This window comes from Herpailurus yagouaroundi, unplaced genomic scaffold, assembly GCF_014898765.1.
Source record: "Herpailurus yagouaroundi ecotype Mexico unplaced genomic scaffold, PumYag 250, whole genome shotgun sequence".
NCBI classification, from domain to species: Eukaryota; Metazoa; Chordata; class Mammalia; order Carnivora; family Felidae; genus Herpailurus; species Herpailurus yagouaroundi.
The window spans coordinates 20998368-21020307 of NW_024412467.1; the positions used below are offsets into that span (position 1 = coordinate 20998368).

The window sequence follows — 21940 nt, forward strand, 5'->3', positions numbered from 1 at the left end:
AAGAAAAGAAAAGAAAAGAAAAGAAAAGAAAAGAAAAGAAAAGAAAAAGAATTTTTTTAAATACACATGCCCAAGCTTGCAGTTCTGAGCACCTCGACTGTCCTAGATAAAGCCATGGCTCTAAATCATTTTTTTAAAGTTTTTATGTATTTATTTTGAGAAAGAGACAGCATGAGCAGGGGAGGGGCAGAGAGAGAGGCAGGGAGAGAGAAAATCCCAAGCAGACTCTGCGCTGACAGCACAGAGCCTGACTTGGGGCTCAAACTCACAAAACTGTGAGATCACGACCTGAGCCCAAACCAAGTCGGACACTTAACTGACTGAGCAATCCAGGCACCCTGGCTCTAAAACATTTTAAGACAAAAAGAAACACATATGATATACCTCTAAAGTATCGATTACCATTTAATATCCAGGGAGCTTATGGCCATAGATACATTTATTCTCAATGATCAATTTATTAATGTTACATATCCAATAATTGAAACATTAAAGTGGATCTTTGCTAAACATCTATCCATTGATTAAAAGCTAAATTTTATTTTCTTAACCAATTTAAAAAGCAGTTACTAATCTAATCTAGCTGCTGCTTTCAAACTCTCCAAATATCTTAAAGATGAGCTATAACAACACAAAAGTAGTCATTACAAAACCAGTTACTATACTTACTCCTAAACCTCTTCCAGAATATTAACACTACTGGTTTAATTCAAGTTTTTGTTATTTCTACACAACATCCCAGGGTTTCAGAAATGTCACATTAATTAATACCTGTCTCCATGTTAATAACAAAAGGAGAAGAATACCTGAGGTTTCAGTACCTGAAGTAGATACCACCTGATTCCTGTCAGGGCACTGATCACCAATCTGAACTACCTTTTTATTGCTAAAGTCCATTTGTTAAATCAGTGCAACTGTGTGTGTCTGTACGTGCTTTGTTTCTTTGTTCAATGGGATTACTATTAGCAGTCAAGAACAGTGGACCCATGGGAAGGAAGGAAATGTTTTCCTTAAGTCATACTGAGTCAAAGATGCCGGCATTATAACTTCTAGGTATGTCCAGCAAACTGCAAAAATGCAGACCTAGCACTCGGAAGCCACTTAAAGCAGGAGACCTAAGTTTGGAAGTCATCTGATAGGATGCGAACCCCTGAGACTGAGCTGTGTTGCCTAGAGGGAGCAGACAAAGAAGAGGCCGAGAAGAGCTTTCAGAACAGAGTTTCCAAGCATAATATTTGCCTGTGTCCATTACTTATAGAGAGCTCATCAGGAGGCTGTCTGGAAGAGGCAGTTCAAAAGCCATTTGTATTTCTGAGAGCAGCTTAATGGAAGAGAACAGAATCAGCAGGGCAAAGCTGGTGGCCCAGAGGCAGAGGCACCAGCTTTGGAAGAGCAGCTTGGTAGAGAAGAGCAGGAGAGAACAGAGAACTGTTTGAGAATTAGGGGAATAGGTAGATGGGTCCATCTGGGATTTGTGTGGGGGGGAGGTGATTTTTTTTTTAAGGGTGCAAAGATTTTATTGTTTGACTAAGAGAAAGGAGCTAATGCAAAAGAAATCATTGAAGGCACAATAAAGAGTAGGAAAAATTAATGGAGAAAGGTCCCAGAGCAACCAGGGGAAAGTGGTTTTCCTAAAGTCTCACATACCATTAGACAAGAGAAGGAGAATAGAATTGATAAAAAGACATGTAAGACAATTCTGAGTCAAATGAAGAAGCTTACATTTTCTTTTTCCTACTTTGTCATTCATCTTTCAAGCTGGTTTGTGTTTGGGACTATTAAAAAGACTTCAAATACGTAATTAAATATATCAACAGTTTCAGGGCACCTGTCTGGCTCAGTCAGTTAAGTGTCTAACTTTGGGTTAGGTCATGATCTCACATTTCGTGAGTTCCAGCCCTGTATTGGGCTCTGCACTCTCAATGCAGAGCCTGCTTCAGATCTTCTGTCTCCCTCTTTCTCTACCCCTCCCTTGCATGCTCGCTCTCATGCTCTCTCTCTCTCTCTCTCTCTCTCAAAAATAAACATTACATATACACATACATGATATATATACATATATATACACATATATATCATGTATGTGTGTGATATATGCATATATATATACATATATATATATGCATCAACAGTTTCTTTTATAGTTTTGTTTCTCTTGGCACTAAAATTCACTCATCTTACATGGCCTCAATTCTTTGAAAAAATTTAGAGAGCAAAACTGCATAAAATTTAGGTTGTGGGGTTGAGATGCATTGCTTGCAAAGAAATGTGAAAAGGGTTGTTAGAATAGATGTAAAGAAAGCTGGGGGGGACATTAACAATGCTTACAAGGATAATTGTGCAACGAGATGACAGAGATAAAGTCAAACGCGCACTTTAGCAGCAAGATCAATCAGCCCTGTTTGCAACATTTGGGAGCAGATAGGGAGAGAGGTTAGTGCCATCTGCCAGGCTGAGATTGGCAAGGAGAATGCAGCAGTAGAAGTCAGACAAAGCAAGGGCACCCACGCTAGCGTCACTGCAGTGACCAGTCACCGTGCCCAAGAGCACAGCTGTGGGGCTGGAAGGGGCAGGTGAGCTATGAGAATGGGAGAGACCAATCAACTAGAGGCCATACTGAGGAAGAGCAAGCTCAGGGTGACCACTCGAGAAGAGCAGAAGGAGAAGGATGGGAGATTGAATCAAGGTCTGGGGCTTGGCTTATGTCAGTGAGGTCCATACCTAAGGGTGGGTGACATTAGGAAGGCACTGAACATCATTGGACTTGAGGATTGTAGGTATAATGCAGGGTGTTTGGAAGGTCATTAGCGTAGATGCTGAGAGACCTAAAAATGCTGGCAGAGGACTGAGTGGATAGGAAAACTGAGCTATGTACTGAAGTTATCAGAGAAAGGACATGAGCAGATAATAGCTACAAGTTTGGGAAGAGGGTCAGGACGGCAACAAGTGCAGGTACACCCACACCACCTTACACGGTAGCCTCAGAGAAAGTGGAGTAAGCAGGTGATACAAACTTCAGAATAATCCAGAGGCTCTACAGGGGCCTCTAGGATTATAGGCTCTTCGGATTTCATCAGTAACCATCTCCTGCAAGATGCTTTCATTCTCAGGTTAGCCCAGTAAACAAATCTACTTACATAGCGGAATCACCATTTGCGGTTTTGTAATGAGACTTAGCTTGTTGGTTTCTAAGAAACTGTGATGTGTGGCTAAAAGTGAAGGAAATTGTGTGGCTGGCATAATAAGATTCTATCTGACATAGTCACATCTCCTGTGATTAAGCACAGTAAGGAATTAATGGTAAGCAGAGTCACAGCCAAAAGTGTATTATAAGCATGATGGGGCAAGATATACAAAACTCTGTTTTGTATGAAACATACAAAACATATAGTTACAAAACTCTATGTCTGTTTCTCAAAAAAAAAAAAAAAAATCATAGAGTTGCCATATGATCTAGCAATTCCACTTCTGGGTATATCCCAAAAAAAATTGAAAGCAGAGTCTCAAAGAGATATTTGCACACCCGTGTTCATGGCAGCATGATTTGCAATAGCCACAAGTTAGAAACAGCCCAAATGTCCATTGATGAATAAATGGATAAACAAAATGTGGTTTATATGTATGATGGAATATTATTCAGCCTGAAAAAGGAATGAAGCACAGGCACATGGCCACAACGTGGATGAACCTTGAAAATGTTATGCGAAGTGAAATGAGGCAGTCACGAAAGGACACATTTCATATGATTCCACTTATATGAGGTATTTAGTATATCCAAATTCATAGACACGAAAAAGGAGAATGATGGTTGCCAGGGGAATGGAGAGTTACTGTTTATTGGGTTCAGAGTTTCAGTCTGGGAAGTCGAAAACATTCTAGAGACAGATGGTGGTAATGGTGCATGACAGTGTGAATGTGTTTCATGCCATAGAACTGTATACTTAAAAATAGTTTAAATGATAAGTTTTATGTATAATTAACCACAATTTTATAAAAATATATGAATACATTTTTATAACTAAATGGTTTAAATGATAAATCTTAATGTTTTATGTGTTGTACCACAACTAAAAAAAAAATACCAATTCCAGATTTGGAATTATTGAGGGGTGTTTACTCCCCCTTTTTTTCCAATTGTGCATTTACTTCTCAGTGAGAAGAAATCAGTAAGAGCATGCTCTCAATGATGAAAATAAATCATTTTCTAATCTTACAAGTGTAGGTGGCCATGTATACACAAGTGTGTGTGTGCACCTGCAAATCCATGCTATACTCAGCTTAGAAACAGCAAATTTGAACTGTCAGGAAACCCTCTTCCTTAAAAAGAACTCGCTTTATTTTAATCTTCTGTAGCAGGGAAGTATAACCAGAGAAAACTCATACAATCCACCCATTTTATTCATTTCTGCTCCTATTTCTCTCTGGGTCAGAAAAGGTAGTACAGGTATAAGAAAGTCGTCTTTCAAAACCATGGCATTCTGTAAATGTAAGACATGAAAACGGTGGTAGCACACCTTCCAGCCTGCCCACTGGGATCAAGGTATGATGCCCCTCCAGACAGGCAAAGCAGGATTGGGGGGGAAGCAGCTGCCTCACTCTGTCTATTTGGAGGAAACCTTTGAAAAGGAAGTCTTCACTGGAAATTGCACCTCTTAATCACTCTGACAATCTTGTCTCTTTTTCCAGTTTCATGTATTTTTTTAAAAAATATTTTCTTAATGTTTACTTATTTTTGAGAGAGACAGCACGTGACCACAGGAGGGACAGAGAGACGGGGAGAGAGGATCTGACGTGGGCTCTGTGGAGCAGACAGCCTGATGCGGGGCTTGAACTCACGAACCGTGAAATCACTACCTGAGCCAAAGTCAGACACTTAACCAACTGAGCCACCCAGGCGCCCTGATCTCATAAATTCTTAATTGAGCTCTTGTTGGGGGAATGTTTGGAGGAAGTGTTGGGAAGTGCGTGTGTGTTATAAGGAAGGGAAGAATGACCTGCCAGTTCTGCTTTCAGGAGCACAGAGCCAGTGTAGACAAAAGGACAAAGCTTCATGTGTATATATACATGTCCCATCTGAGGCTGTTCTGGTGGCTCTGTGTTTTGGGGGTGTTTACGTAAGCATCAGCAGCAGGAGCCTGTGAAGCAGGACAGAGAAATACAAGTGTTCAGGAAGCATTAGACTGGCAGAGCCCTAAAAGGTAAAATGGTGAAAAGGTGGCTCCAGCAGACAGTTTAAGTAGAATTAGCTGAGCATGCATACAAAGATCTGTAGCCACTTTGGTGCTGTGAGACACAGGCCTGGATCACTGACCATCTTCATGATAGTTGCAAAATGGTTCTCTATGTCTGTCAGGGACTAAATGATTGTGACCCCCCAAAATCATATGTAGAAGCCCTATACCCCCAATGTGATGACATTAGAAACTAGGGTCTTTGGGAGTTTATTAGGATTTGATGACGTCTTAAGGAGGGAGCCCTTGTGGATGGGATTAGTGCCCTGATAAGAGTCCTGATGGACTTTGCTTCCTCTCTCTGCTCTGCAGTATGAGACACAAGGAGAAATCAGCAGCCTGCAACCCAGTAAAGGGCCCTCACTAGAACCCGACCATGCTCACACCTGATCTCAGACTCCCAGCCTCCAGAACCATGAGAAGTACATGCCTGTTGTTTCCGAAGCCACCCAGTGGATGGTGTTGTGTTAAAGCAGCCCGAGTGGACCAAAACAGTGACCATGACAGTTAAGAGGCAGAGGCAGACTAGGTGACCAAGCGGGCTGTGAAGCACACTTTCAGGACCATGTTTGCTAAACATAGAATGCAGCTGGCTTTGCAGTGCTCAGTGGTGATTCCTCTGGCCTGTCATTTCACAGGAAATACATAAAATCTCTTTTCTACATAAACCTTTGTTTAAAAAAAAAAAAACAATTTTTTTTTTTTTTTTTCTGATTCTCACCTTCTTTGGACAGTCTTTAAAATGATTTTGGGGTTTAAATTTGTTTAGTTTTTTTTTTTTTCCTCATTCTTGAAGTGATTAATATTAATGCTAAAAGTGAATACATTCACTTTTCCCTTTTAGAAGTTGCCAGAAAAAGGAATTACTTGCAGTCATAACAAAGACAGTTTGATTCAATAATGATGTAACTGCTTTACTATATAGAAGTTATATGTCGGATTGTTGTTTTTTGTTTTTGTTTTTGTTTTTTTTTAAGAAGAAATTCTAGGTAGATCAGCTTTGCAATACATCCATTTGGATTAAAAGTTGGCATTTGTAATAGGGGCACTTGTACCCCAATGTTCATAGCAGCACTTTCAACAATAGCCAAATTATGGAAAGAGCCTAAATGTCCATCAACTGATGAATGGATAAAGAAATTGTGGTTTATATGCACAATGGAGTACTACGTGGCAATGAGAAAAAATGAAATATGGCCCTTTGTAGCAACATGGATGGAACTGGAGAGTGTTATGCTAAGTGAAATAAGCCATACAGAGAAAGACAGATACCATATGGTTTCACTCTTATGTGGATCCTGAGAAACTTAACAGAAACCCATGGGGGAGGGGAAGGAAAAAAAAAAAAAAGGAGGTTAGAGTGGGAGAGAGCCAAAGCATAAGAGACTCTTAAAAACTGAGAACAAACTGAGGGTTGATGGGGGGTGGGAGGGAGAGGAGGGTGGATGACAGGTATTGAGGAGGGCACCTTTTGGGATGAGCACTGGGTGTTGTATGGAAACCAATTTGACAATAAATTTCATATATTGAAAAAAAAAGTTGGCATTTGTAGCAATTGAATAAAGAACTATGGTTGTAGAAGGAGGCTAAGCCTCAGCCCTGAATCAAAGTTAACGGTATGTTATCAGGCCAAGGCTGCCTGTTTCTAGCCAACTCACAGCAATGCTCCCACCCTCAACATAGCTCACTCCCAACCTTATGTTGACATTGCTTATTTCTGAGTTGAAGTGGGTTGTCTTTTAACTCCGTCCCCATTTTTGCATCTCCAAAGTTCTGCCCACCCAAGGCATTAGGGGAAAGATCATTTACATCAGTACACAATCACTGCCAAGAAAGATGGGAGCCAGAGAAAGCACAAGGTTATCTCTTTCCACATCTGCCTATACCAGAGCCTTGCTTCAGGCTGAGATGTAGAGAAATGGGAAGGAAATGGGAACAGGAAGCCAAGATGGAAAGGCTAAATGTATTTTGGGCCCCTTTTACACCCTCACAGATTGCTAGAATATGAGGTCTATCCATGCTTACATGTCCATTGAAGAAAAGCGGATACAGATGATTTTGTACGTTTCATTTACACATACACACTTCTACAGAAAATAAGGAGTTCCCTTTCGGAAGTTTTGGGGTTTTTTTCTTTGTTTGTTTTGTTTTTTAATACTTAAGAATCCTGAACAATGATTCTGGGGCACCTGGGTATCTCAGTCAATTAAGTGTCCAGCTCTTGATTTCGGCTCAAGTCATGATCTCACAGTTCGTGAGTTTGAGCTCCGCATCGGGCTCTGTGCTGACATCGCAGAGCCTGCTTGAGAGTCTCAGATTGTCTCTCTCCCTCTGTCTCTCTGTCCCTCCCCCTCACACACTCTATCTCAAAATAAATAGACTTAAAAAAAAAAAAAAAAAACCTGAACAAAGATTTTTTTAAGAATCACATGGGAATTTCTCCATCCAAGTGTTACTCTTTAAATTATTTGCCTTGAGGGCCTGCCTGTTTACTTCAATAAACTTCCTTTTCAAAATTGCCATCCGTTTTAGTTTCCAGTGCACATAAGAAAATTGAGTTGTAGCATGGCCTCTTTCTTCATACTTGACTCTGAATCACTTTTGACTCTTTCAGAAAAGTAAATCTACCCTCACAGGATGAAACTTTGACAACACAGACAATATGCAAAAGAATGTCTGAGTTATTCATTCAATAAATATTGAATACCTACTATGTTGCCAAGTGTTCTGTGGGAGGACAGGCATGTAAGATGAATAGACAATTTCAGTCCTTACTCCTCAGCTGCTGGCAGTCTTAGGGGAAGACAGACATTCTCAAACAATTAAATCCATAGTGAAAACGGGTGGCATATGGGGGTATAGCAGGAGCCCAAGGCGAGGAGTGGCTTTCAGAAATGTTTTGAATAAAGACACCATCCTTGGAATACATTATCATCTCTCAAAATGACAGTCTCAAGGAAGGTGCAGGATCTAGTATGTTTCTTGAAGACTATCTTCATTTTCTAATAATTGTAGTAAATAATAATAAATAATCAATGCATTTGACCTGATTTGTTAGAATAATAGAAAGCAGAACACTATAGTGTTGCCCCTTAGCCCCTAAAACTATTCAAAGAAGATAAGTTGGAGCATCTTATGACTCTCGTTGGATGTTATATTTTTGTAAGTCATTGAAAGAACCTGGCACTATAAGGATATATTTGATAAGGATAGCTAAAATGATTGAAGAAAACGCTTCAGTAAAATATCCCTCAAGCCAGAGCAGTAGGACAGAAACAGCATGTCAAAACAAGACAACATGGGAGTCTGGCTCTAGAGATAAATTAAACAAGCATCCTTCACTTGGATGATAATTGTGTTGGCACCAGAGAGCTTGTGTATCACTGAATTGTGCTCTTAAAGAGGCAGTTGGTGCTTCAAAAGCAGTCATCCTGGTGAACAGGGGTAGGGTTTTCTGGTCAGGAGATTTCATTTCAAGCAAGGATGTGATTATTCCTGACTGTCATTGCATTACCAGGAAAACTTGTTTCTGAGATCCTTAAGAATACATCAGCTATGACATTTAAGGAAGGCCTTCAGAAGCTGTACTAACTAGCAATAAAATATAAGGTTGAGAAATTTCTAAAATCCTCTGTAAGTTTTTGTGCCAAAACTCACATTTCAGCAATGGTCACAGCTGTCAAGAGCACAGCTCCCCTAAATACAGAGAAGTGGGAGACTTCAGTAGCCCTCCCTCAGTTATTGGTGATGTCCTTGCATTCACACACTTCCATATTTTTCCTTCATACTGCCATTCTCAAGTTTTACACACATTTATGACATTGAAACAGGATTTTGGAGGTATTACAAAGAACCAACAGCCCTAAACAAAATGAAATATGTCATTTAGAGCATTAAACAAGCATATTCCTAAACACAACAATGTTTATATGTAATTGTGTGATGAGAAACTTGGGAAAACATACAAGAAGTTTTGGAAGTAATCTCTTCCAAATCTCTGTCTCCATGCCGATGGAGATAAAATGATATTCTCTCACTTTTAGAAATCTGAGGTTCATATTCACTAAAACTTGAAAGACTGTGAAATAGGTAATCAGTCAGCTGACATTATCCTTGATTTCAAAGATGAAAGCTTCATTTTCAGAGACAAATCTAGATCCAGTACTTCCACTGCTGGCTATTTACCCAAAGGGAAAATAAAACACTAATTTGGAAAGATATATGCACCCCTATGTTTATTGCAGCATTATTTACAATAGCCATGATATGGAAGCAACATAAAGTTTTGTCTAGTTTCTATGCACAGGTTCTGAACCCCTCTTAGAAAGGTCCAAAACTCTTAATACAAAGCAATACTAAAGATTGCACATTTACATCTATTCACAAAAATCTATGCACTGGGGTCTAGAATGCCCCTCATTTCAATACTGCTTACTTAAAACTTTTTTTTTAATGTTTATTCTTGAGAGAGAGACACAGACAGAGACAGAGTGTGAGTGGGGGAAGGTCAGAGAGAGAGGGAGACACAGAATCTGAAGTAGGCTCCAGGCTCTGAGCTGTCAGCACAGAGCCTGACGCAGGGCTGGAATTCACAGACTGTGAGATCATGACCTGATCTGAAGTCGGACACTTAACCAACTGAGCCACCCAGGTGCCCCTCAATACTGCTTACTTTAAATACTATTTGTAGAGCCTCTGTTCAAGAATCTAGGGTCTGCGGTGCCTGGGTGGCTCAGTCAGTTAAGCGTCCACCTTCAGCTCAGGCAATGATCTTGCAGTTCATGAGTTCTAGTCCCACATCGGGCTCTGTGCTGACAGCTCAGAGCCTGGAGCCTGATTCAGATTCTGTGTCTCCTTCTCTCTCTGCCTCTCTCTCTCTCTCTCTCTCTCTCTCTCTCTCTCTCTCTCCCTTTCAAAAATGAATAAAAATTAAAAAAAAAAAAAAGAATCTAGGGTCTCACTAAATGGAAGGCATTCTTCCCCCATCTGTAATTAGTATAGGAATGGCAACATTTTAGTGCATTAATTTTATGTGTGATGTCTTTAAGCCCAATTAGCTAAGGAACAGACCTTTAATGACTAGCTGTATAAAATCAAAGAAGGACTGGCTTATATTTTATATCCTCAACTCGTCTCAATATTTGTTAGAATTTAAACTTTCCAAGGTTGATAATCTGTTTAAAATAAAAGGGAAAATATATATTTATACATGTACCTCAGTTTAATATTCTGGACTTAAGAATTACCAATTATAAATGTAAAGACAAAAAGAAGTATAGTAAAATAGGCCAAGAAGAGATTTAAGAAATCTAAAGCTAAAGCTTTATTTTTCTTCCTGCCCTCCTTGTGCTAATCATTAACTGAGTTTACAAATAACCCCCTCCTCTGAGAAGAAATATAGCAACACCAAACAGGACAAGCACACCAAATGATCTGTATTTTCCTTTTTATAACTGAGTCTTTGTGAAAATGTCCCTGTGCAATATACATGCCTCAGGTTCTATTCATTATCACCTCTGGATGAAGCCACGAGTTGGGAAAGATGGATAAATTCCTCGTTTTAACCATAATAATTGATTTGAGAAGTGATGCTATCCTTAGGAACATGGCTGATGCGCTGAAAGGGTGAAATTAGTTGTTGTTTTCTTGGTGAAGATGAAATTTTAATGTTTATTTATTTTTGAGAGAGAGTGAGACATACAGAGCGTAAGTGGGGGAGAGGCAGAGAGAGAAGGAGACACAGAATCTAAAGCAGATTTCAGGCTCTGAGCTGTCAGCACAGAGCCCGACACGGGGCTCGAACTCCTGAGCCCCGATCATGACCTGAGCTGAAGTCCGATACTTAACCGAATGAACCACCCAGGTGCCGCGTTATGAAGGTGAAAATTTTAATGATTTTTCCATATTCTCTAGAACATTCACTGCTCTTTGTAAAATGCATTGTTAGATCCAAACACAGGCAGCTGCTTGTAGGAAACTCTTTATTCCTCCTTTACCCTAACATGAAGGACAAAAAAAAAAAAAAAAAAAAAGCAGCAGCAGCAGCTGGGAATATTTCCAGAGCATGGACTATGGGAAGCATCAGGTCTGACTATACAGAAGGTGGTTTTCTCCAGTCTGCATACGGGGCCACAGTTCTCTTCTCGCAGAACTCTGGAGCTCAGGACCAGAAGTGACAGTAATGGTCCCCAGGACCTTTACCCCAAGGCCTTGGGGTAGGCTCTTCAGTCTGTACCTTCCAGAATCGATGCACAGACTCCTGGGTCCCCAACACCAGGTACTGCAGGAATCGGACCTTATCTCTAGGACAACTTGCTAGTGAACGCAACTCTCCCAACAGGATACTGTAATTTGTAAGCCAGTTCATTTCCCTAAGACCTTACTTCTTTGTAAAATGAACTTCTCTTTTGCATACGTGAGCCCTACCTATGCTCAGAAGAATGGACCACCACCAGAGGTGTCTAGCCCAAAATAAGCACCCAGTAAATAGTAGGTCTGTAAACAAAAAAAACCCTTAAAATATGACATGATGAGTTACTAATCACTCATACTCATTAAGTGCTCTCTTCAATATTATAATTTAGTGGAATTTCAAATATGTTAATATAGGTTATCATTCATTAATGAGAAAAGGATTGCAATTTTAACTCTCATATTTAACTCTTTAAAGTGTGGCATCTTTAATGCAGCTGGATGTTCTTATTCTATGACAGATTAGCTCATGATTCATTAGCTGTACACATCTTGGGTCCATATGTGCTGCTACACAGTAGGTTAGACCCCCACCTGGCTCAAGGAGTAGCCTAAAGGAATCTTGCAAACAGAAGATTCCAGTCCCTAGAGCAGTGCCAGGGTATAGCTTACATACAGCATGTGGCAGGGTTATTATGTCTAATTGGTACGTTGGTATTAACAAATGTGTAATGGCACAAAGCACAGGAAATTTCACTACATCTCTGGCAAATTCATAGTGAGAAAGAAGGACAGATGGTTGAAAACGGCCATAAAATGTTCTATTCCATGTCTGCAAAAATCATTAGTAGTTAAAGAGATGTTATTAATGGATCAGATTCACTTAGGGAGTCGTGTTTCTGTAATGCACATCAAAGCAATGATACTTCTGGTATTTTTAATGTAATCAGGGTCAAAGACAAACATGTCTTTGTATGTAATTAGAGAATAGATTTATCGACAGTAAAGAAGCTGTTCCACATCACTTAGGAAGTTGTTCTTATCTTCTTACATTGAGGAGTAAAACGCCAACCACATGCTAGCCTCGTGGGTCCCTGAAATAATACCATATTGTTTCATTGCTATAATCTCGGGAGATGGAGAAGGGGTAAAGTTATTATTTCTGAAAATCACCAAAAGCCCATTTTTAAAAAGCCACAGATAACCAGTTTGTAAATTATGAATGAGTGATTTTAATTCCCCAGGTTCTTTAACATATTCTTTTAGAATTAATACGAAAATCAGTGTTTGGACTTTGTGAGCATGAGAATGATTTCCGTGGATGTTTTTAAATTTATTTCTTTATTTTTTTAATTATTATTTTTCTTTGTTTTAACTCATCTCTGTACCTGGTGTGGGGCTCGAACTCACAACCCTGAGATCAAGAGTTACACGCTTGTAGGGAACCTGGATGGCTCAGTAGATTAGGCATACAACTTTGGCTCAGGTCATGATCTCATGGTTGGTGAGTTCGAGCCCTGCATCAGCCTCTGTGCTGAGGGCTCAGAGCCTGGAGCCTGCTTCAGATTGTGTGTCTCCCTCTCTCTCTGCCCCTCCCCCACTTGCACTCTGTCTCTCTCTCTCTCTTTCAAAAATAAATAAACATTTTAAAAAGTTGTTTTTAAAGAGTTACATGCTCTTCTGACTGAGCCTACCATGCGCCCTAATTTCAGTGGACGTTTTATGTCTGTGTGACAGCATAATATCTGTGAACTGATGGAGGTGCTTTAGGCCAGGTGCAGTGGCTTGTCATGGTCCCCTCCATGTGGAGTGGAACTTTCCGCCCTGCGGGTCCAGAATGCCAGAATCAGGAGGTTGTCAGTGCTTAGGGACAGCGGCTTTCCTTAGGACATCTCAAGGTGCAAAACAGAATTAAGGCAATTGTGTGAATCTAGCCGGGAAGCCAGAGGGATGGAGGTGTTCAGGAACCTGTGGTCATTGTTCTTGGGCTTTCTCTCACTCAGATTGTTCAGAAATACTCTTTCCCCAGCTCTTTCTCTTTCTGGGCTTTCTGAAACTGCTGCTCCTGAGAGCAACTCTTGCACGCAGAGGCAGCTCGTGTTTCTGCATGCTTTCCCAGCGTGGTAGAATGCATGGGCTTGTAGCACGTTTTCACTTGTTACCTTTTAGATCAGCTGCCAACCTTTGGCTTCCAGGCAGGCCTGTAATTACATAGTTTGTGTGTCTCCGGAGCCCCTTTTGGACATGGGCTAGAGTTCTTAAGGCAGCTGGCTACGCTCATGATGCTTTTCCTGAAGCACACGACCTGGAGCTACAAACAGAGACAGCGGTTCTGTTGCTGTCCCCACACGACTGTGTGGGCGTCACATCGTGTGGGCATCACAGTTAGGTTTGTGGATTTTATCCCAATGGAGCACTGATTTACAGTGTTCTCTTCTACAAACCGATTGCCTCTGAGTAGGTTTCCCCCATCTCGTAGCCATTTCCTTATCCTGTCAACCTAAAAATAATAACAATAAACCATTTAAACATCCTATATAAATCTGCCAGGTTTGATAAAAAGCGAGGGGGAGAAATCTCATCACCTCCAGTGACAGTGGTGTAAAATCCCTGCATTTGGCTCTGGCAGAGTTTCCACCACAGAAAGAGGTGCTTTGTCATCACTTTGGACTCTTAAAATGTTGGGTGTTTTTTGGGTTTTTTTTTTTTCCCTCTCCCGCCCCTCTCCCTGCCCTTCTTCCTGAACAGTTAAAATGTTTATACGGTTGGTTAACAAACATCAGCAAAATGATAACAACCGCTATTGATCCCTGTATTATGGCTGTGGAAAGCCTAAACTTGCAGATTTATTCCTGATTATAAAGTAAGTCTTGGCTCTCTTTGTGCATTCGTTGGCCCCCGCCACCCCACACATTGTTCATTTCTGTGTGACACTGGTGTATCTTCCTCAGGTGAGAGGTGTCAGCCGTGAACTGGAGTAAGCCCTCCAGGTGCTAGATGCAGCTGTGCACCAGTGATTTATTCTTGTAAATGTAGGACTTGAAGGGGTAGAGGGCTCTCAAAAGCAGTGTTCTCCTGTTTTCCCCAACAAGGAGAGAGGGGAGGAGCTAGAGACAGATAGGACATTGATGAATGATCAGTGGTTTTGTTGCCACTGGGAAGGTTGGTTCAAGGGAAGTATTGCATTTTTTATTACATGAATAATCTATAGTTACTGTAATAATATTTGAGGGGAGAAAAATTATTCATAGTTCTACTCATGAAACACTATTATTTTCGTGTATATCCTTCCAGAATGTTACTTCTGCAGATACATAAGAATGTGTATTTTCAATAAATGGAATTCTAATCCTTCATAACTTTGTGACTTCCTAATTATAATTAACAGCTTTCAAGTCAGTAAAAGCACGCAAGCATCGTCATTTTTAAATGGACACATAGGGCACCACTGAATGCACTGCTTCATTTGTTTTGCTAATCCTTTATTGTTAGAGCTGAAGGTGTGTGCGACTTTAAACAATGCCATGATGAACATCCTTGTGAGTAAGATATCTTTGTTCACTTATCTAGCTCTTCATTTCGGGTAGATTACTGGAAATAGACTTGGCTCAGGTCATAATCTCGCAGTTTGTGGGTTCGAGCCCTGCATCGGGCTCTGTGCTGACAGCTCAGCCTGGAGTCTGCTTCAGGTTCTGTATCTCCCTCTTTCTGCATCTCCCCCACTCACTCCCACTCCCTCCCTCTCTCTCTCTCCCACTCTCTCTCTTTCTCTCTCTCTCTCTCTCTCTCTCTCTCTCTCTCTCTCTCTCAAAGATAAATAAACATTAAGAAAAAAAAGTACACCCAGTTTAAGGAGATTTTCTACATGCCCGATTTGGGAGAGAGGGTGTGTGTTTGTTTTTACTATTCTACTGTGCTCTTCCTATGCTGTGAGATTAGATAAAATCCTGTCATTTGTATAGCCGTATTTAAAGGAATAAAGTAAGAAAAGCTGTTTCACATCTAATTGCTTCTTGGGTCACAGAACCGTTGTGAATCTGACTAGAAACCGTTGTGAATGCTCCCCTAGAAAAATGGATGTATGTATATATACAATGCCAAGGGTTCATCTGCTCCTGAACCTAATCCATGGACTCTAGTTCAGTCTGTGACTTCTAAGTTCTTCTTAGTTTTTTTATTTGTAATTATTGTCACTTTCACACCAGTTAAGAATGAAGTTATTGTTTCTGCTCTAGTCTAATAAATATTTTATGCTCTTCCATGTATAGTCTGTTTTACAGTGGACTGTTATAAAATAGTATTGAAACCAAGAATGAAGTCATTTCTGCAGAAAGACCGACTGCCCCTACTACTCTAGACTTACATATTGCAAAGGGTTACCAAAGATGTGTTTGAGCCATTTGGGTGAGACCATTCTAAACATACAGAATGTGATGTTCACATGCTTCACTTTACCCCATCTGTTCATGCATTTTTCCTGCTTGTAGGATTTACCCAGTTGATTGTCTCACGGTCCCATTTGGCATGACCAAAGCCAGACTCATCATTTCTTTCCCAACATGTCTGCCGTATTGTATCCAAATGTCTGTTAATCACACTGCTCTTCTTCCAGTTACTCATGGGTGGAATTTTAGACTCAACTTGAGCTTTCCTTGCCCAATGTATTAATCAGGGATCCCCACAGAAACAGAACCAAGAGGGTAGATATGTGTATAGAGAGGGAGAGGGAGAAAGGGAGAGAGATTTGTTATGAGGAATTGGCTCACAATTATGGAGGCTGGCAAGTCTCAAGATCTCCAGGGTGAGTCTGCTGGAGACCCAGAAGAGCTGACCGTTTAGTTCTGGTCCAAAGATCAGTAGGCTTAAGACACAGGAAGATCCTTTATGTCAGTTTGAGTCCAAAGGCAGGATAAAAGCTGATACTCCTTTTAAGACCATCAGGCAGGAAGAATTCTTTTTCTTAGGAGAGGGTCAGCTTTTTTATTCTTCTCAGTCCTTCAACTGATTGGGTAAGGCCCACCCACATTATGGAAGGCGGTCTACTGTACTCAGTGTTGGAAGTAAACTGGCCACCATAACATGGAGGGCAGGGAGAGACCAAAAAAAGAGGCAGATCATCCCAGATTGGTAGTTGGCAGGTTTAACAAGCAAGGGAACTTACTTACAAGGCTTATCTGGAGTGGCCACAAGAGAAGTAGATCTTTGTACCTGCCCACCAAAATCTTAAGTCTGTATAGAGACCTGAACTGGGTTCAGTCACATACCATCTAGATGGTCTTAACAACACTTTGTTCTTTCAAGGTTGTGTCCTTGAAATCAATGCCTGCTGTGGGAATGGTGGGCAGAACACACATTCCAAGGACAGGGACAGCATTGAGGAACCTCTACTTGCCAAGGTCCAGCTCACAGGTAAACTGGCAGTCACGTCCTCTTGATTACCTCCTCCAGCACTCAGTCTACCTGTTTAAATGATAATACCATCCAGAAGCATCACACAGGTTATCTCTTCTTCCTGCAAACCTAGTAGAAGACACATAACAAATGAAGAGTGCAAGCTGACAGGATAAAGTAGAAGTGGGTTTTTTCCTATGGGGCTTACAGAATACTGAGAGAAACAGTTGGGGAAAGGCAAAATAAATCAACATCACAACCCTAGACAGGAAACAGTTTCAAGGTTGAAAAAAGGTTTTAACTTACAGGAAGAATATGTGTGGTATACAGGAATGAAAATAGGAATATGTTTCATATACAGTTGATTCTCATTATTTTCAGAGTCCATATTTGTGCATTCACACACTTGATATCCATGGCACCTTCACCAGTGGTTATCTTACTGTTGGCCACGCCATTAACAGTGCCACTATAATTCTGTTTTTTTTAAGTTTATTTATTTTTGAGAGAGTGAGAAAAAGTGTGAATGGGGAAGAGGCAGACAGAGGGAGACAGAATCCCAAGCAGGCTCCTCACTGTCAACGAGCCTGATGCAAGGCTTGATCTCATAAGCTAGACACTTAACCGACTAAGCCACCCAGATGCCTGCTTAAAGATGCTCTTGTGTGCCCTGACAAGTTTTGCTCATGCCTTTTGTGGTGTCATTTGACTCCTTGTGTTCTCAATGAAAACTGTCTTGTTTAGGGGCACCTGGGTGGCTCAGTCAGTGAAGCATCCAACTCTTGATTTCAGCTCAGGTCATGATCTCACCATACATGAGATCAAGCCCCATATCAGGCTCATTACTAACAGTGCAGAGCCTGGTTGGTATTCTCTCCCTCTCTCCCTCTCACTTCCCTCCCCCGCTTGCGTGTTCTCTCTCTCTCTCAAAATAAATAAAGATTTTAAAAAATAAAATAAAAACTGACCAGTTTTATTTCTGTTTTGATTCCCTAATTGGTCAGATCTAACTGCTGCCATCTAAGTGATGAGATTTGTTGTTCAAGCAAGAAAGAGCCAAAAATATATCCGTCTGGGTTTTTTTCCTAGCAATTTATTTTGAAATTTTTCAAAAATACAAGAAAAAGGTTTTTTTCAATAATACAGTAATAACCCATATACCCTTTGCCCTTATTGACCGGTTGTTAGCCTTTGCCACGTTTGCTTGCTCTTACATATTTGCCCATCTTCTTGCTCTCTTCCCTCTTTCTCTGTCACCATCATGGTCATCATGGTCATCATGGTCATCATGGTCATACAGAGGTATGTTTTCCGGAACCATTTGAAAGTAAGTTGCACACATGACACTTTACTCCTAAATGTTTCAGCAGGTGTCTCCTCTAAGAACAAGCACATTCTCCTACATGGCCACGATACCAACATCACATCCAGGACAGTTGTCAATGATGCAATAGTATTATCCGTTAGCATAAAATACAATCCAACACACATTTCTCCACACTCCCCCATCATACTCCTCCGTCTCCCGCCTCCCACCAGGATCCAATAAAGGGTCCAGTCACTGGCCGCCATGTTTCTTCTGTCTCCTTAAATCTGGACCACCCCTCTCCTCACCCTTTTTTGTGTCTTTTGTGAGATTTCAGTTTTGAAGAGTCCAGGCCTTGTCATGGATAATGTCCTGCCATTTGGACTTAGCCCATTACCCTTAGATTCAGGTAAAACATTTCTGGCAAGAATACTACATGAGTAATGTACCTTCTCATCTTGTCACATCAGGAGGTACCCCAGTATTGGGGATACTCAGTTTGATTATTTGCTCCATACCTCCTTTTGTCCCTATAATTAGTAAGTGATATTTGAGGCCTAGTGAAAATCCTGTTCTTCAGCAACTTTTCATCCATGTTTTAGCATTCATTGGCAGTGACCCTTGCCTGAATTAATTATTACATGAGTGGTTGCAAAAGGTGATTTTCCAAATAGCTGACATTCTATCCAAAAGAGCTCTTTTCCTCTCTTAGCTTTCTCACCCAATTTTTTTTTATCACTAGAGATTTATTGTTGGTTCAGAGTGTAATCCATTACCATCATTGTTTCTTTGATGCTTGCATTGTCCCACATTTGCCAGTGGGAGCTTTTTCTAACCAGTTCCTGTGCCCCTTTAATATGGCCCAGTTCGTCTTTGAGCACCTCCTTGTTTTCTGACACAAAGTGGGTTTTTTTCTTTGTTTCTTCCCAATAATATGTTAAAAGAAACAATTGTATATTGTTTTCTACCCATAACTATATTTTATCAGAGCAGCCTACTATTTTAAAGAAGCAAACAAAATGTATACCCCATTCATAGCTAAAAATAAAATATACTGTATTTCTCCAGAAACAGATTTCTGGATCAGAGCCCAGCTACTAATAACACTCATAAACAGTCACTTCCTTTCAGCAAAGAGTAGTAGGCCATTAAGAAATATCTGACTCGGCATTGTTTGTGTGTGAAAAGCCTCTTCCATGACAGCAGAAAAAGGAAAGTGAGCTGTACTGACAATTCAGAATGTTTAAATCATTCATCGGACAGGTGTTTTTATAATTTACATTGTGTGCCCAGCACCATGCTAAAGGCCATTATAGATCTATAAAGATATATTGTTAAAAAGGCAAAAGGAGATAAAGCTAGTTGAAAAATAGAAACGGGTCAGTATGTGACAGCGTACTTATTAATGTTAAAGGAATTAATAGGGGAAGAGATAGCATGGAGCAGAATGTGGGAGAACTTGTGAAGGAGCTCAGAGCAAAAGTGAACTTTGAGTCAATGGTTGTTTATCTGGTTTGTGTAGACATGAAACGAGACTTTTTCTGACATATGAAGCTGTTAGCAGTGATTATCTTTGGGGAGGGGGACCAGAGCAACAAGACATAAGGCAGCAGCCTTTTTGTTTTATGTCCTTGTGTGCATATATTACTTTTACAGTAACAGAGACAGATTTAAGATCTTGCTTATTAAAGATGAGTGACCTAATAGGAAGAGGAGTCTATACCAACTGAATAAAAAACTTGAAGTCCAGCCATGGGTTGGGCTGGGTAGTGGGAGCAAAGTTATAATTGATCTTTCAGACAATGGGGGACTACTGAAAGGTTGTGACAAAAGTAGGCATGCCTTGGGGGAACTAATGTAGCAAAAAAGTAATTTGCACATACACCAAAGGCTTATTTGCCTTTATTCAGAAGAGAGTCACTATGTGGTAGTTAAAATCAAGTTTAATTGCATCTAGTTTATTTAAAACACACTTTGATTTATATTTTTGAAAGTGGAGTCATTGGGATATGTCTTTTCAATAAATCAAGGCATACCTGGATGTATTTATGGATTCTTTGGACAATTTGTTTTGATCTACGATTTCTGAAATTGCACTCCTCAAAAACTGGCTTCTGTGGCTTTGCCACAACCTTTTTTTTTGTTTTTGTTTTTGTTTTTAATTACCACAAAGGTTTAAATGCCAGTGATCATGTATCTAGTCAAATTCTAATGATACAGCTTTTGGAGACAGGATGCCACAGTAAAATGATTTTTGTGGTTTAATCAGTTTTGTACTTACATACTGGGCTGCTTTCAACTGTGGATTCCACTTATACCTCACACTTCACTGTGATGAGTCATGCGCAGGGAAGAATGGACAGGAACCTGCATGTATGACACACTCTGTAAATGGATGACCCTTCCCTTTCTCCCTGTAAAGCCAACTGTTGACAACTATAGGGTTTTTGTGCTCAGTTTGCTTTGGTTTGGATGTTTGGGCGGGGTGGGGGAGGGTGGTGGTTAGAGGTGGTGTTTTTGTTGTTGTTGTTTTTGTTTGTTTGTTTGTTTTTTGCCTCCATTGAATATAACAAATTAAATCCAAGGAAAATTCTCAAACTGTCAAAATAAATTCAATTTGTATTTACTCAAGTACAGATGGTCCCAGTTTTCAGTAATTCATTCAGCCAAGGAGGCTTTTAAAAACTAGTATTTTATTCCTCTTCATTCTAAGCCACTTATTTCTTTTCTCCTAAGTCCAAAAATAAGCATATGAAGCTCAGATCAGTGTTTTGTTTCACCTGTGCTGAAGTCTCATCCAGTGGTGGTGATGGGTTGTTCGTCCCGATGTGGATTACTTATGAGGTCAAAGGACTTGTTTTACTCCCCTCTACTCTCTCACAGGCTGAAACTAACAGGGACAAGTGGGACGTGGCTTAGGTAAAACATCACTCTCTACTCCACTTCTTATCTCACCCCCCAAAATCAATGAAGGCAGCAAGAACACCTTGAAAAAAAAATGAAGCACCTCTACACAGTATATTCAGCATAAAAACTGGGCCAGAAGATCACATGGTGTGGCTTTTTAAAACAACTCTCACTTCCTCAGGTCACCACTGTTTACATGATGATGTTGGGTAGCTTCTGAGCTTTTTAAGCAAAACCTTTTAATATTTAATGTGGTTAAAAAAAGGTTTTCCACAGGCAGCTTTCAACACTACCACAAATCCCTGTCTGTACGGTGGTGGTTATTGTAGTGTATCCCTTAAAAATTCTATTTTTTTTTCTACGTACTACCAACTCTGGAGTAAATACCAACACAGAACAAAATATTCTCAAATGGCTCTTTCATAGCACTTGCTATTCTAGTGAATGAGATGTTTTTCCCCACTATATGCATTTTTGTTGCTTTTAGTAAAACTTGAATTGTACTTATTTTATGATGTTTTTAAAAAACTAAGATTGCCCTCCTACCCTTTCACTATACTGATTTTGTAAGTCTCAGCTTTGTCCATGATTCTCAGTTTCATTCGACACTTCCTTTTAGCAGATTATGGACAAGTAAGTCTCAATCTCTGTAACCTGTTTTCTAGAAATAGACTAAAAGGAAATAAGCTAGCATTTGTTGCAAATTTTGGGAAAATTATGTTGTGTCATATCTAAAAATGAATTTCCTAGGATTCTGTAATTATAGTCACTGATTCGTGTAATATCAACACAAAACTGGAGAAAAACAAATCAGGACAATTGGATGTTAGCATAGCAGAGCTACAAAAAGATGGCTAAAGGGATCATTAAAGAGTCTGCTCACTGAAAAATAAACACAGACATACACTTGTGT

General features: G+C 40.1%; 1 protein-coding gene across 6 annotated transcripts in view; it reads left to right on the top strand.

The window, feature by feature from the left end:
- The window catches only part of LYRM4 (LYR motif containing 4), a 184149-nt gene that overhangs the window by 103636 nt on the left and 58573 nt on the right, over positions 1-21940 (top strand). For 2 of the 6 annotated variants that reach the window (XR_005786119.1, XM_040460428.1), the window contains exon 3: positions 16725-16832. The exons of the other annotated variants lie outside the window; for them this stretch is intronic. Coding sequence is in view for 1 of the 2 variants with exons in the window: in XM_040460428.1 (XP_040316362.1) it covers positions 16725-16832 (108 nt within the window). In the remaining variant the exon portion in view is untranslated. The remainder of the gene's footprint in view (positions 1-16724; positions 16833-21940) is intronic. 6 annotated transcript variants of the gene reach the window in all.